This window comes from Schistocerca piceifrons, chromosome 11, assembly GCF_021461385.2.
Source record: "Schistocerca piceifrons isolate TAMUIC-IGC-003096 chromosome 11, iqSchPice1.1, whole genome shotgun sequence".
In the NCBI taxonomy this organism is placed as follows: Eukaryota; Metazoa; Arthropoda; class Insecta; order Orthoptera; family Acrididae; genus Schistocerca; species Schistocerca piceifrons.
Genome location: NC_060148.1, coordinates 67,675,889 through 67,693,659, shown reverse-complemented (window position 1 = coordinate 67,693,659; position 17,771 = coordinate 67,675,889). Strand labels below are relative to the sequence as shown.

At 38.4% G+C, this 17,771-nt stretch overlaps 1 protein-coding gene across 2 annotated transcripts in view; it reads right to left on the bottom strand.

Moving 5' to 3' along the window:
* The window catches only part of LOC124720005 (L-galactose dehydrogenase-like), a 64,966-nt gene extending 47,754 nt beyond the window's left edge, over positions 1 to 17,212 (bottom strand). Inside the window, exons 1-2 of one of the 2 annotated variants that reach the window (XM_047245242.1) lie at positions 17,097 to 17,212; positions 7,639 to 7,801 (exon numbers count right to left, since the gene is read on the bottom strand). In XM_047245242.1, coding sequence (XP_047101198.1) covers positions 7,639 to 7,772 — 134 coding nt within the window. In that variant the 5' untranslated portion in view covers positions 7,773 to 7,801; positions 17,097 to 17,212. Of the gene's footprint in view, positions 1 to 7,638; positions 7,802 to 16,283; positions 16,440 to 17,096 lie in introns of those variants that run through there. The other variant, XM_047245241.1, reaches the window with a different exon arrangement.
* Positions 17,213 to 17,771: the final 559 nt, after the last annotated feature.

The following is a 17,771-nucleotide window of genomic DNA, read 5'->3' as shown; positions in this document are numbered from 1 at the left end:
ATCCCAGAGCTGGTTGTCCATCTATGGCAGATACCAATGTAAATGTGGAGTGTATAAGGCAGTTATTGCAAGAAGACTGTTACGTAACTGTGCGTACAATATCAAAAGAACTTAATTTGAATCGTGATGTGTTTCACAATATTTTACACAAAGATTTAGGGTAATGGAAACTTAATGCAAAACTCATCTCTCACACACTAACAGATGGACAGAAGGAGGAAAGAGGAAGGAGGAAATAATTTCCACTGAACTACTGTATAGAACCAGATGTGATCCAACGTTTCTGTCAAGCATCATTGCTGGGAATCAAAGTTGGTGCTACCAATATGACCCTCGTACAAAGCGTCAAAGCGCTGAATGGCAGCGTCCCAGATCACCACCGTCAAAAAAAGTCAAACCACAACCTTCGAGAACAAAGACAATGTTGATCGCATTTTTTGATAGTAAAGGATTAATTCACCATGAGACTGTTCCTCCACATCAAAAAGTGAAGTTAACTCTCCCCTTGCAATTTTTTCTCATTGCCATGAGTGAAAAGGCAACTGAAAGAAAAGCTCCATCAAGACTTCACAGACATCGGACTGTGCAAATGAGCTTACAAGCATCACAGTTGAAAATTGCCCTGCTACCCTCCAAAACTTCCAGAAACATTGACAACTTTTTACATATAGCCAAGGGGACTACTTTGATAGGTGCTAGGATCATTACTTGGTAAGGATGATTTTCCATTTTTTACAAAAGGACCTATCCTGGAACTTTTCTGACAAAGGGAGTATTACACACCCGACATTATTTATCGGTAATACATTATATACACAAACCGTCCTTGAGAATCAGCCTGTCTATTAGTGAAAACCTTGTCAAAATCCCTATAGTAGTTCCCGAGATTAAGATTCACATGTAGATTTTAAATTACATACATATCAATAATGCACTGCTACCATGCAATCCTCTGATGTTGTTTGGCAGTGAATTAAAAAATTTTAATGCTAGACACTAAACACGCTTCTGTGCCAAAGTCTGATTTTTGAAATTGCTATCAAAGTCAGTCTTCCCTCTTGTACCGTGATAGTGGTTCTCACCATTGCTTTTATGATGCACAGGATTGGAACCACAAAGCTCACAATGGAATCAATACATTGGTAAGTGCAATGGGTAAGTCTAGTTTCTCAAAATGCTTATGACAGGAGGTTCCCAGCAAAAGTCTATCTGTACTTTGGACAATTTTTTTCTGGGAAAAGTAAACATTCTATGATACCTATGGATCACACCAAACAGATTCAACACATAACAGAGTAGCAGTAGTGTGGTATTCTGCTTTACGGCAGGTCTTGTCATGGGTTAAGCCTCTTCCACTTTTGTCTGTCCATAGCCAGTCTTTTCATTTCTGAATATTTGCCTCCATTGATATTGTCCAGCATTTGTTATCTTCTTTTTCCTCTTCCCCTTTTCCCCCTCCACCATTCCTTCTACTCCTTCCTGCAATAAACAGCCCTCCTCAAACAATGTCCAATCCAGTTCTGTTTTCTCTTTCTGATGACTTTCAGCACGTTTCTTTCTTCTCCAACTCTTCTTAATACTTCTTCATTCCTTACTCGGTCTTCCCATTCCACTTTTTCCATATCCACATCTCTAGTGCCTCCAATCTTCTTTCATCTTCCTTCCTCAATGTCCAGGTCTTTGCACCATACAGTGCAACACTCCAGATGTAACATTTGGCCAGTTTTTTCCTCAGATCTTTGTTTAGTGGTCTGCTAAGTAATTTCTGTATCCTCTTGAATCCTTCTTTTGCCATTGCAATTCTTTTCCTAATTCCTCTTGAGCAATACATTTCATCCATTATTAGACTTCCCAAGTAATTGAATTTATTCACTTGCTCTATTTCCTCTCCACCTATTTTCATACGGAATTTTCTCCCCTTTCCTCCAATTACCATGCTTTTCATTTTCTTCTTGTTAATCTTCATTCCATAGCCTTCTAATTTTGTGTTTAGATCATCTAACATTTGTTCCATGTCTGTTGCACTCTCTGCCATCACAACCATGTCGTCTGCAAATCTTATACACTCCACTCTCCGACCCCCTATACAGACTCCTCTCCTTCCATCAAAACTTTCACTAATAATTTCCTCAGCAGTGTTGGTGATAAACAACAACCTTGTCTTACATCTCTTGCCAGTTCAATTTCTTCACTCATCGCACCTCCTATTTCTTACTCTTGCTCTTTGGTTCATATATAAATTTCTAATTAGCCTTCTAACCCCCCAGTCAACTCCATGTTTCCTTGGGATTTCCATCAGTTTGTTCCATCTGACACAGTCAAAAGCTTTCTCAAGATCAATGAACACAACATACACCTTCCTTTTCTTCTCTATGTACCTCTCCCCTATCACTCTCAGTAGCCCAATGGTATCTCTAGTTCCCACTCCTCTCCTGAAACCAAATTGTTCATCTCCTATTACGCAATTCAACTTTCCGTATAGGCTTCTGTTGAGCGTCCTCAGCAAGACTTTGGCTGCAAGCGATACCAGGCTCACTGTTTATTTATTTATTTTATTTATTTATGCATTTATTTTACCTGGCAAGATTAGGGCCTTCAGGCCCTCTCTTACACCTAACCAGACATACTCAGATTCAACAAATTTCAGTTTCTACAGAACATTAAGGACATATAACATGTTATACAGTATTAATGTTAACGAAAAAAAAAAAAAAAAAATTCTACGTTCCTCACACTTTTTGCTGTTCTTCTTCTTTTCTACAGGTATTAAGATACTTTCTGCAAAGTCCTTTGGCCATTTTCCTGTCATGTATACTTCATTACACAATTCAATAAACTTGCTTTTCCCTCCTTTCTCCAATGACTTTAACAGTTCCACAGGAATCTCATCAATTCCCACTGCCTTTCCATTTTTCATCTCCTTCATAGATTCTTCAATCTCACTAGTTAGGATTGCATTTTGCTTTGTCATCATCTGCAACTTTATCTTCTTCTTCTATCCCAAGGTCTTCTTCGCTTGGCCGGCTGGCTGTCTGCAGCATATAGCCATTCTATTTATTCTTCCCATCTTCTCATTATTTCTTGGGATTCATTCACCACTTTACTGTCTGCTGCCTCTACTTCCATTAGTCAATTGTTGTTTCTCTTTTCCCTGAATGTCAACTCCATTGCTTCTTTGTGGAAGTACCCAAAGCAAGTGGACTCTGTGATACTGATGTATCCAACAAGCAAGATTGTTCTAATGATAAAGCAGCTGAGGGCAACTTTTTTATGATTTGGAGGACATAATGTTCCCAGTGGCAGGACATACTTTCTCCTGATACAGCCTAACAAATTTCATAAGTAGACGCAACTTAATTTTTTCCCCTTTCCTCCAGTGTATTTCATAACGAATGGAAGTAAGTTACAAATACAGGTCTTAAAACATTATTAACAAGATTTCTAAAGCACAAATGAAATGAAGTCATTTATAATATAAAACTGGTCTAAATGATGCAAATTTTAATGTGAATTAAGTTGGATCACAAAGGCGAGAAACTAGTCTGGCAGCTATGCAGGAACCAGAGTGTCAAAATGAAAGACAGTGAGGGGAAAGTTGCAAAAGTACATAAGGTTGTTTGGCAGCGATGCAGCCTCTCACCGTAAATATTCAACATATACAGGGTGTTCAAAGAGGAATAGTTAATATTCAGGGACATGACAGGAATGATCATTCAAAACAAAAAAGTCAAACATAGGCTCTAAAATGCATACCTTAAGAACTATGACTAATTCTTGAACTTCGATTCTGTGAAACAAATCTCTTCTGTGGCAAGCTCTTTGCTTTCCATATTTTGAGAAGTGGTAGTAAGGACCAAAACAAGAGAAAATTATCTAGTAGAAAAGGGCTCTTAAGAGCTATGAAAACTTTGTAATCTTCACTACTTTGAAACACAACTATTCTAATGAACAAGTTCTCATAACTTTTAAGGCATGCATTTTAGAGTACATGTTTAATGGACTTTTTTTGTTACTTTAGTCCACACTACCACTTCTCAAAATATGGAAAGCAAAGAGTTTGCAGTAGAAGAGATTTGTTTCACAGTATCAAAGGTCAAGAATTGCTCATAGCTCTTAAGGTATACGTTTGAGAGATCAAGTTTACTTGACTTTTTTGTATCGAATTATCATTCCTGTCATGTACTTGAATATTGACAATTCCTCTTGAAATGCCCTGCATATTGAAGATCCAATAAATGGGTGTACAGATATATGTCTCGAAAGAATAACTATATGTTGAGAAAATACAAAAATCCATAGATCTGTAGATGATGTAGCTGTGACAGTCTCCAAAGTGCCATAGAAGAAGTGGACAAGGTATTTTCCGAAAGATATAATATGAAAATAAATACAAAGAAAACTTAAATTTCTGTATTTAGCAAAGTTGCAATAGCAGCAAACCTACAACTGGATGGAGAGCAACAGTGCAGAAATTCACATCACAAAACAGCATTCAACGGCAAGAAGCTACTAACATCAAAAATATTAGTTTAAACTCCAGCAATCAGTACATAAAATCTTATTTTAGGAGTGTTGCCCTATACAGGGCGTAACTAAAAGGTATGGTCAAGCTTCCAGGAAACATTTGTCTCGTGTAAAGGAAGAGAATTCATTACATGGACATGGGTCGGGAAATGCTTTACTCCCTTGTAAGATCTCATTTTCTACTTCTCTTCACAACCAGATTAATCACGGGAAACTGGCAGGAAAAGAATTATCGGTACAGTACGTAACACTTTCTTAAACGAAATGTTCAAAATTCCCACCGTCAGCAATGATGCACGCATCACCTGCCATCACATTCAACTGATGCTGTATCTGAGGAGAATTGGGAAGTGTTTCACACCTTTCTACAATACAGGCATGAATACTGTGAATCTTGTATTGGGATTTTGTTTACAAGAGCTTTCAAATGACCCACAAATAAAACTCTAGTGGTTTGATGTTTGGTGACCCACATTCAGTCTACTTGCTTCGTTTCTGGTACTCGTAATTGCATCCTCTTCTACTGCATGTAGGACAGCCTCTCCCAACTTGGGTGTGTGGTGCCACCATGCAGTACCAGTGTTGACCCTGCTTCTGGTGAATGTACGTCTCTGAGGTCCGCTGGTTCTCCGTGGCAAAGAGGGAGTGTGAAGGTGTCTGGTGGTGAGGAAAACATTGTGCATACAACTAACGAGCAGTCTTCCGATTGCAGTGAGCTTCGCCATACGGGAACACCGTGTCGGCATATTCCACTAACCTGTAGTTCAATATGGTTGACAGCAACACACTAAAAACGAATCGTGCCTACAGATCGCATTCTGTGCTGTAGTAAATGACTACTACCAGCACGAACAAAGACCACAAGCACAAAAGCAGGTACAAACTTCTCGAGGCAGATCACAAACTCAACTGAGAGGCACGTAAACAAACCTGTAGTGGACACAAAACATCAAGTAACTGATGAATGATGTACACAACACCAAGATTAGGGTGCTGCAAATGCAGCAGATTTGAACTTGTATTACAGTATTTTGCATGTAGCAAGAAAACAGTATGTTTCCACATGTGAGATCCTATGCGAAACTCATTCTCCCTGGTCCCTAGTACAAATTCTGAACGTCTGCTAGGGAATTTAGTTACATCCTGTTGTCGTGGTGGTAGTGGTCATGGTCGTCTTCAGTCCAGAGACTGGTTTGATGCAGCTCTCCATGCTACTCTATCCTGCGCAAGCCCCTTCATCTCCGAATGACTACTGCAACTTACATCCTTCTGAATCTGCTTAGCGTATTCATCTCTTGGTCTCCCTCCACAATATTTACCCTCCACGCTTCTGTCCAATACTAAACTGGTGATCCCTTGACATTTCAGAATGTGCCCTACTAACCGATCTCATCTTCTAGTCAAATTGTGCTACAAACTCCTCTTCTCTCCAATTCTATTCAGTACCTCCCCATTAGTTACGTGATCTACCCATCTAATCTTCAGAATTCTTCTGTAGCACCACATTTCAAAAGCTTCTATTCTCTTGTCCAAACTATTTATTGTCCATGTTTCACTTCCATACATGGCTACACTCCATACAAATACTTTCAGAAACCGCTTACTGACACTTAAATCTATACTACATGTTAACAAATTTCTCTTCTTTAGAAATGTTTTCCTTGCCATAGCCAGTCTACATTTTACATCCTCTCTACTTCGGTCATCATCAGTTGTATTGCTCATCAAATATCAAAACTCCTTTACTACTTTAAGTGTCTCATTTCCTAATCTAATACCCTCAGCATCACTTGATTGAATTCGACTACATTCCATTATCCTCATTTTGATTTTGTTGATGTTCATTTTATATCCTCCTTTCAAGACACTGTCCATTCTGTTCAACTGCCCTTCCAGGTCCTTTGCTGTCTCTGACAGAATTGCAATGTCATCGGCAAACCTCAAAAGTTGTATTTCTTCTCCATGGATTTTAATTTCTACTTCAAATTTTTCTTTTGTTTCCTTTACTGGTTGTTCAATGTACATATAGAATACCTCTCTTTCATGCCCCTTGACTCATAACTGCCAACTGTTTTCTGTACAATTTGTACATAGCCTTTTGCTCTCTGTATTTTATCCCTGCTACCTTCAGAATTTCAAAGAGAATATTCCAGTCAACATTGTCAAAAGCTTTCTTCAGGTCTACAAATGCTAAAAATGTAGGTTTGTCTTTCCTTAAGAAATGTTCTAAGATAAGTCGTAGGGTCAGTATTGCCTTGCATATTCCTACATTTCTCTGTTATCCAAACTGATCTTCCTGAAGGTTGACATCCAGCTTTTCAGTTCTTCTGTAAAGAATTTGTATTAGTATTTTGCAACCATGACTTATTAAACTGATAGTTCAGTAATTTTCCCAGTTGTTGGCAACTGCATTACTTGGAATTGGAATTATTACATTTTTCTGTAAGTCTAAGGGTATTTTGCTTGTCTTGTACATTATGCACACCAGACTGAAAATTTTTGCCACGACTGGCTCTCTCAAGACTGTTGGTAGTTCTGATGGAATATTGTCTACCCCCAGGGCCTTGTTTCGACTTAAGATCTTTCAGAGATCTGTCAAATTCTTCTCACAGTATCATATAATCCATCTCATCTTCATCTACATCCACTTCCATTTCTGTAACATTGACTTCAAGTCTATACATCCTGTATAGACTTAAAAGCTGCTGTATTTCTCATAACATACATGTGTACAGTCATGCAGAAGCAATTACCGTAGTTATCAGTTTGAGAAGATAACTACTAGCCATATGTTGTTGTTAGTTTACTTGATGAAAGTAGCCAGCAGTAGCTGCTTCCCCCTGTCAATGTATATCTTGACTCATTCCACATCACTGAAGGTTAGGCTTTATGATGGCACTTATAGAATACAAAATTTGAATGACTGAACGACAATTTCGCTACCTGAAGAACAGAATTGTATAATTTTTATAGACTACAAACTAAAGCGTTATTGTATCAAGGTAATATATGTAAAATAATGTAAAACTTTTGCATTAGAAACACAAAAAGGTTTCATACTAAATTATGCCACATTTCCTATACAACAAATCACATTTCACAAGCACTCCTCACCCATAACAACCAAGCGGGCCAGCACCCAGACCCAGGTGGGACACTTTGAGACCCGTCGTGCCGAGGTCATTATAGCGCATCGCCTTCACGGCGGCCTCGTCGTGGAAACCAGGAACGTACGTCGGCGGCAGCATTTTTCGCGGTGTCTCGTATTCCTGTTTCTCTGCAAAAGACAGGAGAGACTTGTTGGTGTATCCAGCCTGTGGTTACAAAGTATCGGTGGTAGCACTGCTCCCTTATATGCTCGATAGCATAAGATAAACATCAACAATTTATATTTTAATTTATTTGCTTCAGCAATATTTCAATACATTTGCATAAATGTGTTTCCTTCTGTTTTGTGTGAAATTAATCCATCTCTCTCCAGTATTGCATTCATGCAAAATGAAGTTTTCAGTAATTTTTTTCAGAAAGTGTTAGACTATGTGTGAAATATAAAAAACACAGACAGAAAACTCTTAAATTCCTTTTAACACATGCATGATGAGCATTGTGTAAGTTCATTTTAACTGCATTTTATGAAGTTGAACTTTGTAATGTGTGTATGAAACACTGGGAAGAAATGGGTTAATGGGAGACCGGCAACGCGGTATAATCTTTCTCAATCGACAAGAGTTTTTTCAGGGCCGGTCACCGCAACGTCTTTTCTCACAAGCCATCTTGCACAAGCCATGCATCATCATGGCAATCAGGTGGATGCAATATTTCCTGACTTCCAAAGAGCAACTATGTCAGTACCACTCCTTAAGTTTATTAACAAAATTATGATTAACTACATCTACATCTTTACTCTGCAAATCACCATAAAGTGTATGGCAGATGGTAGTCCCACTGTACCAGTTCTTAGTTTTTTTCCCCCATTCTATTCAAGTATGTGGTGCCAGAACAATTATTATTTAAATGCCTCTGTGGGTACAGTAATTATTAATCTCATCCCCACTACCCCTATGGAAATGCCGTGTGGCTAGGGCCCCCCGTCGGGTAGACAGTTCGCCTGGTTCAAGTCTTTATGTAGAGAGTTGACGCCACTGTGGTGACTTGCTGGTCAATGGGGATGAAATGATGATGATAAAGACAACACAACACCCAGTCCCTAAGCGGAGAAATCTCCGACCCATGGGGGGAATCAAACCCGGGCTGTTAGGTATGACATTCTTTCGCGCTGACCACTCAGCTACCAGGAGCGGACACCATCCCTATGGGAGTGATATGTAGTTTTAATACATTCAGAGTCATCATTTAAATCTGGTTCTTGAAACCTTGTTAGTAGACTTTCTAGAATAAGTTTACATCAATTTTAAAAAGTCTTCCAGTTCAATTGCTTCTGTATCTCTGACACTCTCCCACGAATCAAACAAACCTGTGACTATTTGTGCTGCCCTTCTTTGTATATGTTCAATATCCCCTGTCAGTCCTATTTGGTATGGGTCTCACACAGTTGAGTCATGTTCTAGAACCAGTCACACAAGTGATTTCTAAGCAATCTCCTTTGTATACTGAACATTTTCCCAGTACTCTACCAATAAACCGAAGTCTATCACCTGTCTTACTCATAACTGAGCCTATGTGATCATTCCGTCTCACATCCCTGCAACTGTTACAACCAGGAATTTGTATGAGTTGGCCAATTCCAGCAGTGACTCACTGATATTATAGTTGTAGGATACTAATTTTTTTTGTTTTGTAAAGTGCAAAATTTTACATTTCTGAACACTTAAAGAAAGTTGCCAGTCTCTGCACCACGTTGAAATCTTATCAAGATCTGACTGAATATTTATGCAGCTTCTTTCAGGCAGTGCTTCATTACAGATTATTATTATTATGCTGAAGATTAGATGGGTAGATCACATAACTAATGAGGAAGAATTGAATAGGATTGGGGAGAAGAGAAGTTTGTGGCACAACTTGACCAGAAGAAGGGATCGGTTGGTAGGACATGTTCTGAGGCATCAAGGGATCACCAATTTAGTATTGGAGGGCAGTGTGGAGGGTAAAAATCGTAGAGGGAGACCAAGAGATGAATACACTAAGCAGATTCAGAAGGATGTAGGTTGCAGTAGGTACTGGGAGATGAAAAAGCTTGCACAGGATAGAGTAGCATGGAGAGCTGCATCAAACCAGTCTCAGGACTGAAGACCACAACAACAACAACAATTATTATTCGCATTATCTGCAGAAAGTCTATGGTTACTATTAATATCGTCTGCAAGGTCATTAGTATACAACATGAACATTATTATTATTATTCGCATTATCTGCAGAAAGTCTATGGTTACTATTAATATTGTCTGCAAGGTCAGTAATATACAACATGAACAACAATAGCCCCAATACACGTCCCTGGGGCGCACTCCAATTTACTTGTATTCCCTGGGTCGCACTCCAAGTTACTTGTACATCTGATGATGACTCTGAATCCGAGATAATATGCGGTGTCTTCCCTACAGTACCTGAGAACTCTTCTCCTCAACATGTTATGTATTTGTATACTCTGTTTCTTTGTGTTTTATTAATTCTTCAATTCATTTGTTTATACATGTTCTTTCCAGCATTACATAAAACTATGAACTGAATTGTTCAATGACCAAGTAACTTTGGCGCAATGGTCAAGCAGAACCCAACACAAGTACAGCTGAACAAACAGAATAAGTTCTGCACCAATGCCTAGTATTTCAACATCTGCACATTAAGAACTACTCATCTGATGTTCACTGTAGACAGCACCACGTGTCTTCCTGCTACCCCAATATATACAGTGCCTGATGCCTGAGTGGTGTTCTCTCTAGACCAGCATGTTGTTGTTGTTGTGGTCTTCAGTCCTGAGACTGGTTTGATGCAGCTCTCCATGCTACTCTATCCTGTGCAAGCTTCTTCATCTCCCAGTACCTACTGCAACCTACATCCTTCTGAATCTGCTTAGTGTATTCATCTCTTGGTCTCCCTCTACGATTTTTACCCTCCACGCTGCCCTCCAATACTAAATTGGTGATCCCTCGATGTCTCAGAACGTGTCCTACCAACTGATCCCTTCTTCTAGTCAAGTTGGGCCACAAACTTCTCTTCTCCCCAATCCTGTTCAGCACCTCCTCATTAGTTATGTGATCTACCCATCTAATCTTCAGCATTCTTCTGTAGCACCACATTTCGAAAGCTTCTATTCTCTTCTTATCTAAACTATTTATCGTACATGTTTCACTTCCATACAAGGCTTCACTCCATACAAATACTTTCAGAAACAACTTCCTGACACTTAAATCTATACTCAATGTTAACAAATTTCTCTTCTTCAGAAACGCTTTCCTTGCCATTGCCAGTCTACATTTTATATCCTCTCTACTTCGACCATCATCAGTTATTTTGCTCCCCAAATAGCAAAACTCCTTTACTACTTTAAGTGTGTCATTTCCTAATCTAATTCCCTCAGCATCACCCGACTTAATTCGACTACATTCCATTATCCTTGTTTCGCTTTTGTTGCTGTTCATCTTATACCCTCCTTCATGACACTGTCCATTCCGTTCAACTGCTCTTCCAAGTCCTTTGCTGCTCTGACAGAATTACAATGTCATCGGCGAACCTCAAAGTTTTTATTTCTTCTCCATGGATTTTAATACCTACTTCGAATTTTTCTTTTGTTCCCTTCACTGCATGCTCAATATACAGATTGAATAGCATCGGGGAGAGGCTACAACCCTGTCTCACTCCCTTCCCAACCACTGCTTCCCTTTCATGCCCCTCGACTCTTATAACTGCCATCTGGTTTCTGTACAAATTGTAAATAGCCTTTCGCTCCCTGTATTTTACCCCTACCACCTTCAGAATTTTAAAGAGAGTATTCCAGTCAACATTGTCAAAAGCTTTCTCTAAGTCTACAAATGCTAGAAACATCTCTAAGTCTACAAATGCTAGAAATGTAGGTTTGCCTTTCCTTAATCTTTCTTCTAAGATAAGCCGTAGGGTCAGTATGGCCTCACGTGTTCCAATATTTCTACGGAATCCAAACTGATCTTCCCCGAGGTCGGCTTCTACTAGTTTTTCCATTCGTCTGTAAAGAATTCACGTTAGTATTTTGCAGCTGTGACTTATTTAACTGATAGTTCGGTAATTTTCACATCTGTCAACAACCTTCTTTGGGATTGGAATTATTATATTCTTCTTGAGGTCTGAGGGTATTTCACCTGTCTCATACATCTTGCTCACCAGATGGTAGAGTTTTGTCAGGACTGGCTCTCCCAAGGCTGTCAGTAGTTCTGACGGAATGTTGTCTACTCCCGGGGCCTTGTTTCGACTCCGGTCTTTCAGTGCTCTGGCAAACTCTTCACGCAGTATCATATCTCCCATTTCATCTTCATCTACATCCTCTTCCATTTCCATAGTATTGTCCTCAAGACATCGCCCTTGTATAGACCCTCTATATACTCCTTCCACCTTTCTGCTTTCCCTTCTTTGCTTAGAACTGGGTTTCCGTCTGAGCTCTTGATATTCATACAAGTGGTTCTCTTTTCTCCAAAAGTCTCTTTAATATTCCTGTAGGTAGTATCTATCTTACCCCTAGTGAGATAAGCCTCTACATCCTTACATTTGTCCTCTAGCCATCCCTGCTTAGCCATTTTTCTCTTCCTGTCGATATCATTTTTGAGACGTTTGTATTCCTTTTTGCCTTAATGATTAACGTGAAGTAATGTCCATCAGAAAAGAAAAGTTAAGATTATTCAAAGAACTTTACTCTGACAAATCTGAAGACTCTGGAAAGTTAACTACACTAATGACTCAGCTAGTTTCCCCATATTAATTTTAAGCAACTTCGGGCATGTATTCAGTATGTTGCACTAATAAATCGTGAACAAATGTGACAAAACAAAAATATCAGGAAATGAGTGAATTTTTAATCATACAGACATTGTGCTAGTTTATTTTGATAAAAAATTGTATATTAATAACATTACAACCATTGCTTTGTACTTTTTACAAACCACCAAAAGATTTCAGATTTGAGATGTGACATTACTGTTGTAAAATTGTGATTTGTCACTGTAAAACATATGGTTGGTCAGAAAGCAACAGAGTAATTTGTTTACAGCCACATTGTGAAGAAACAGTGTCACCTGAAGCTTTTCATTGTGCACTTTCCTTTTTATGATTTTCTTAAAGACCTAACTTGACAATATTTCAATTCAGTTTGTTACATTTACGGTGATCAGTCACCTCTGGGGAAAGACCCTATTGGCTCTACTGGAGTTGTATCTGATCACTTTTTGGGTTTTCTTTTATGTTTTATATAGGATAAATCTTCTTTTAACATTAGAGAGACAATGAACTGGATCACATTCCTCAGTTTTTTTATCACTTTAGCATTCATAATTTCCTTGATGTTCCTTTTGAGTGTTTTTTATGTGATCCAATTGAAATTCTTCTAGATTTCGATTAGATTAGATTAGTACTTGTTCCATAGATCATGAATACGACACTTCGTAAGGATGTGGAACATGTCAGGTTAATAAAAGGTGTCTATACAAGATATTACATTATGCAAAATGTTACAAAAAATTACGGCTGTAGTTTCCCCTTGCTTTCAACCGTTCGCAGTACCACCACAGCAAGGCTGTTTTGGTTAGTGTTACAAGGCCAGATCAGTCATTCATCCAGACTGTTGCCCCTGCAACTACTGAAAAGGCTGCTGCCCCTCTTCAGGAACCACACGCTTGTAGACCAACATGCTACACGGAAATGCCGCCATAACAGCTATGTCTTATTCCAAATGCAACACCACCTAGATGTCAGCTGCCATGCGGCTCATATCGTTTTACAAACAAACGTAACATGCAAATAATGAACATTATAATTTTTGCTTTAGTTAACTTAATATTGAACCACAACTTACCTTAAAATAATGTAACAGAAAAGAAAAGTCATGTTTATAGTATTTGGAGATTTACAGAAAGCTTTTGACAATATTGACAGCAGCCTTTGAAATACTGAAAGTGGTAGGGACAAAATACATGGAGCAAAAGGTTATATCCAAGTTGTACAGAAACCAGACTGCAGTTATAAGAGTCGAAGGGCATGGAAGGGGCAAAGGAAAACAAGGACAATTTTGGAAAGGGAATTAAAGTTCAAGGAGAATAATTAAAAACATTGAGGTTTGTCAATGATATTGTAATTCTCATTAATTAAAACTTCCGAGCTGAATTGGCATGATCCATATATAAAACTGTATCTGGTAACAGAATTATCAGGCCATTGTTCTTCAATGAAACTGCCAACACACGTTTACTTGCAACTCTACAATGAATTTTCAGCTGTGTTAACTCCAAACGAAAAATGTCGTGCATATTTCCAGCAAGATGTGGCAACTTCTCATATGTCGGATTCGTCCTTAGCTCATATACATACTGATTTTACAGAAGAGAGGACCATTAATAATGGCTTGCGGCCACCCCGCCCTCCCGACTTGTCACCATGTGACTTTTACCTCTGGGGATTTACAAAGGCTAGAGTCTATCGCAACAATCCCAGAACACTTGACACATTAAAAAACAACATATGTGAAGAAATTTAGAACATTCCTCAAAGAGTACTGAAAAGTGTTTTCCTTAACATGCTTCGAGGTGCACAACTTTGCAAGCACAATCCAGTTCAATGTAAATACATAAAAGTGCAACCAGTCACTTTTTTTAAATAGTTTTCGAACCTTTTCAGGTTCATCTTCAGATGGTGTACAAGGAGTTAGATAGCTATTTCACAGTGTGATGCTGGGTGCTGGCTCTGTGACAAAAAGGTGCTTCAGTCTCACATGGCGCACCTCAATAACGCCACACAACACAGTTACATCATGGATGAAAACAGATGGGTAAAATCGGGCCCTTCATTTGACCTGTGTTGAGCTAAAGGCAAGAGTGTTCACTTATTTTGTGTATTTTCACACCCTGACCGTTATGGGAAGAAAACCTAATAAAGTTCTGGTACAACAAAATGTACCCTCTGCCATGCACTTCAGGTTGGTTTGTCGAGTACAGATATAGATGTCATATTCTATTTTTCATATTTCATATTTATTTATTTATTTGCCTGTAGACAACTGTTGTGTTGTATATGCATTGTCAGATGGTTATACAAATGATTATACATAAGGTCAGTGTTACATAGTTATACAGATTGTGGTACAAATGATTACACAAAAGTTAACATATGTTGTATGATTATAAAAAAGGTCAGTATGGTTGTATGACATAAATTACAGTTTCTTTGATCACAATCACATTTATAATAATAGAGAATCATACTTTTTCATTATGTACGAATTCACTTATGCTATAGAATGCTCTCTCTTTCAACCATGTCTATACCACCATTTTAAATCTATTCTCATGCAACTCCCTCGTTCCATGTGATGTATTGTTGTAAAATGTTTTGCCAGCATGTAAAAAATTATTTTGGATTTTATCCAAATGTGTCCAAGGAATGTCTAATAAGTTCCTATTTTAGGTTTCATATAAGTGCACATCTGACCTGCTTTCATACATGTGGGCATTCTCTTTGACATGCATAAGTGCTTTAAGTATAGTCTGAGAACTGTAAGAATTTTGTGCTCAATGAAGTACTGTCTGCAAGAAGTTAAATTGCTCACACCAAAAGTACATCTAATGGCTTTCTTCTGCCAGAGAAAAACATCTTTTGCCCCAGCAGAGTTCCCCAAAGAAGTATTCCATAATGCAGATGAGTATGAAAAAAGGCATGGTATGCCATAAGTATGCACTCCTTACTGACACAATCCTTCAGTTTCCTAAGGAGATATAGAACTCTTGCCAACTTACTGCACAGATTTTCCGTGTGGGTATTCCAGCTCAATTTGGTATCAAGATAAATGCCTAGCAATTTTACTGAATGTCTGAGTTCATTAAGTCCATCACTAATATCTCTAAGGGAAAAGAGGATGTGTTCAGTTTTATTTAATGACAACCTATTTTCATGGAACCAGTTAGCTGCTTTTTCCATCATGGATTTGTTCATTTGTTTGACAACATTCACATCATTATGTGACGTGATAATGTCAATGTAGATGGACAAAATAATTTTAATGTGGACTTTGTCTCCTTATCCAGGGTTCGGAACAGAGTTGTGTACTCTGATCAGAATGCTTCAACAAGCTCCTTTCTAACATACAGCAAGAACTTGGGAATCCCTACCAAGCCAAAAGAAAATTTAAACACTTAAGTCAATAGCCATACTTTTGACAAAGTGTCTGGATATACAGAATCAGGGACTGAAAAGTCCTGTTAGCTACATGGCAGGTAGTAATGTTTATTACTGTATAAACCTGTCTGACCAGCAATAGTGTACCACAAATAGTATTTATAGACATAAACTATTTTCCTTGAGAAATACCATTGTAATCAAGAAAATATTGAGCAACTAATACTATATGAACAGTAAAACTGAGAAGACAGCTTCTTTACTAATTTACTCAATTAAATTTACATGCAAAGTTGTGAACAGCATTGAGCAATACAATGATGTATTAACAATAAACTAATATATAGAACAAGCTCTACAATAAGATAGTCGCACGCTAATGTAAACCTTGACTCATTTTTTCCTTGATGGGATCTGTGTACATCACGAATGAATGGATAATAAAAACTCACCTTAGAATTTTCATTCAATATTCGGGCCACTCTCTGCGACTGAACTGCGTTAGCTACTGAACTGTGCGGTTCGGTACCACAGCTCTTAAATCCAGTGCCTGGACAGTCAAACTGCAGATAGCAGTTCATACTGAGCGTTATCTGTGAAGAATGATGTAAGAGGGCACCGGACGTACCAATTAACAGAAACGCCACGCCAATGCTAACAGTAACTACCACTTATCTTACACACCACTTCAGTAATATCCTGCAATACTATTTACGTACTCCCTAGCCCACTCAATCAAAAGATGCGATAATATGGTGCAACATTGCCTCTGGTTCGTAATGTTGGGAGGTCAAGACGCCGCTGCTGTGACATTTGTTCTACTTTGCCGCTAGCAGAAAAGAAAGGAATGTGAATGAAAACTTGGAACAAGCGTCAATGACTTACTCACGAAAGTTTCTCAAGTGAATTGACATTGCCCAGAAAAAAAGATCATCATCTCTTTCTTCGCGTTGAAGGTCCAACACCTACTACATTACTGAAAATGCTTGTCCCCATGATCACAAAACAAAAATCGACAATGAGAGACGCATTTTCACCAAGTCAGTGCTTAACTATTGCGCTACGACTCCTTGCTATTGGCATTTGTTTCGAAAAGTTGAAATTTACTAGTGCAGTTGCACTTCAAATTAGGCCTATGTGAGACATAGTTACTGAAATGTGTCATTCAATTACACTTGTTCTAAAGGGTTATATTTGGTTAATATGAATATCTTCCATCGTGGCTATAGAATATCGTTCCCTATATTTTGTGAGCATCAACTTACACGTTTTCGTACTCATCTGCTCTAACATCCCAAATGCTGGTAATGGTGTATGCGTTTCGATGTACTCTCACAACTAACTCTTTAACTCATTCATAATAATAACAAACAACGCCAACAACAGCGATCATAAATATAAGTAAAAATTCCCAGAGACAAAAGCACGCGAATGCCTGGCAAGCACATTGTCAATAATCAATACTGCCCATTGACGTCACAATATAACCAGGAAGCGCAATATACAAGTATTTCAAATCTTTTTGATGTGCTCAATATTATTGTGCAATATTATTGTGCAACCTGGCATTTAACACCCTCACGTTCAGTATTACTCCACACCTGGTAATACTGCGCAACACATTGGCCTTTCATGTGCTGCTAATTATCGGCTCCTAGACTATCAGTAATATTACTGGCCGTCGATGGATACGATTCAAGGTTGCACAAAATGTTTACCTGTCTTATAAAATTAGATTTTTTATTGTGCAAATCTGACTGGACTGTATAGTCAGGCTAAAAAATCTTTGTGAGCTCATTGTATTGGCCAATTCCAAACTGTTCATTTTGCGCGATTTATCGTGTTGTGTAAACCGAAGTGTGGAAATGGCTTCGAAGTCAGCCGATCGTACGTTCGTCTTAGAATTATTGTAAAGGATGGTCCACAAGATGCCTTTTTTG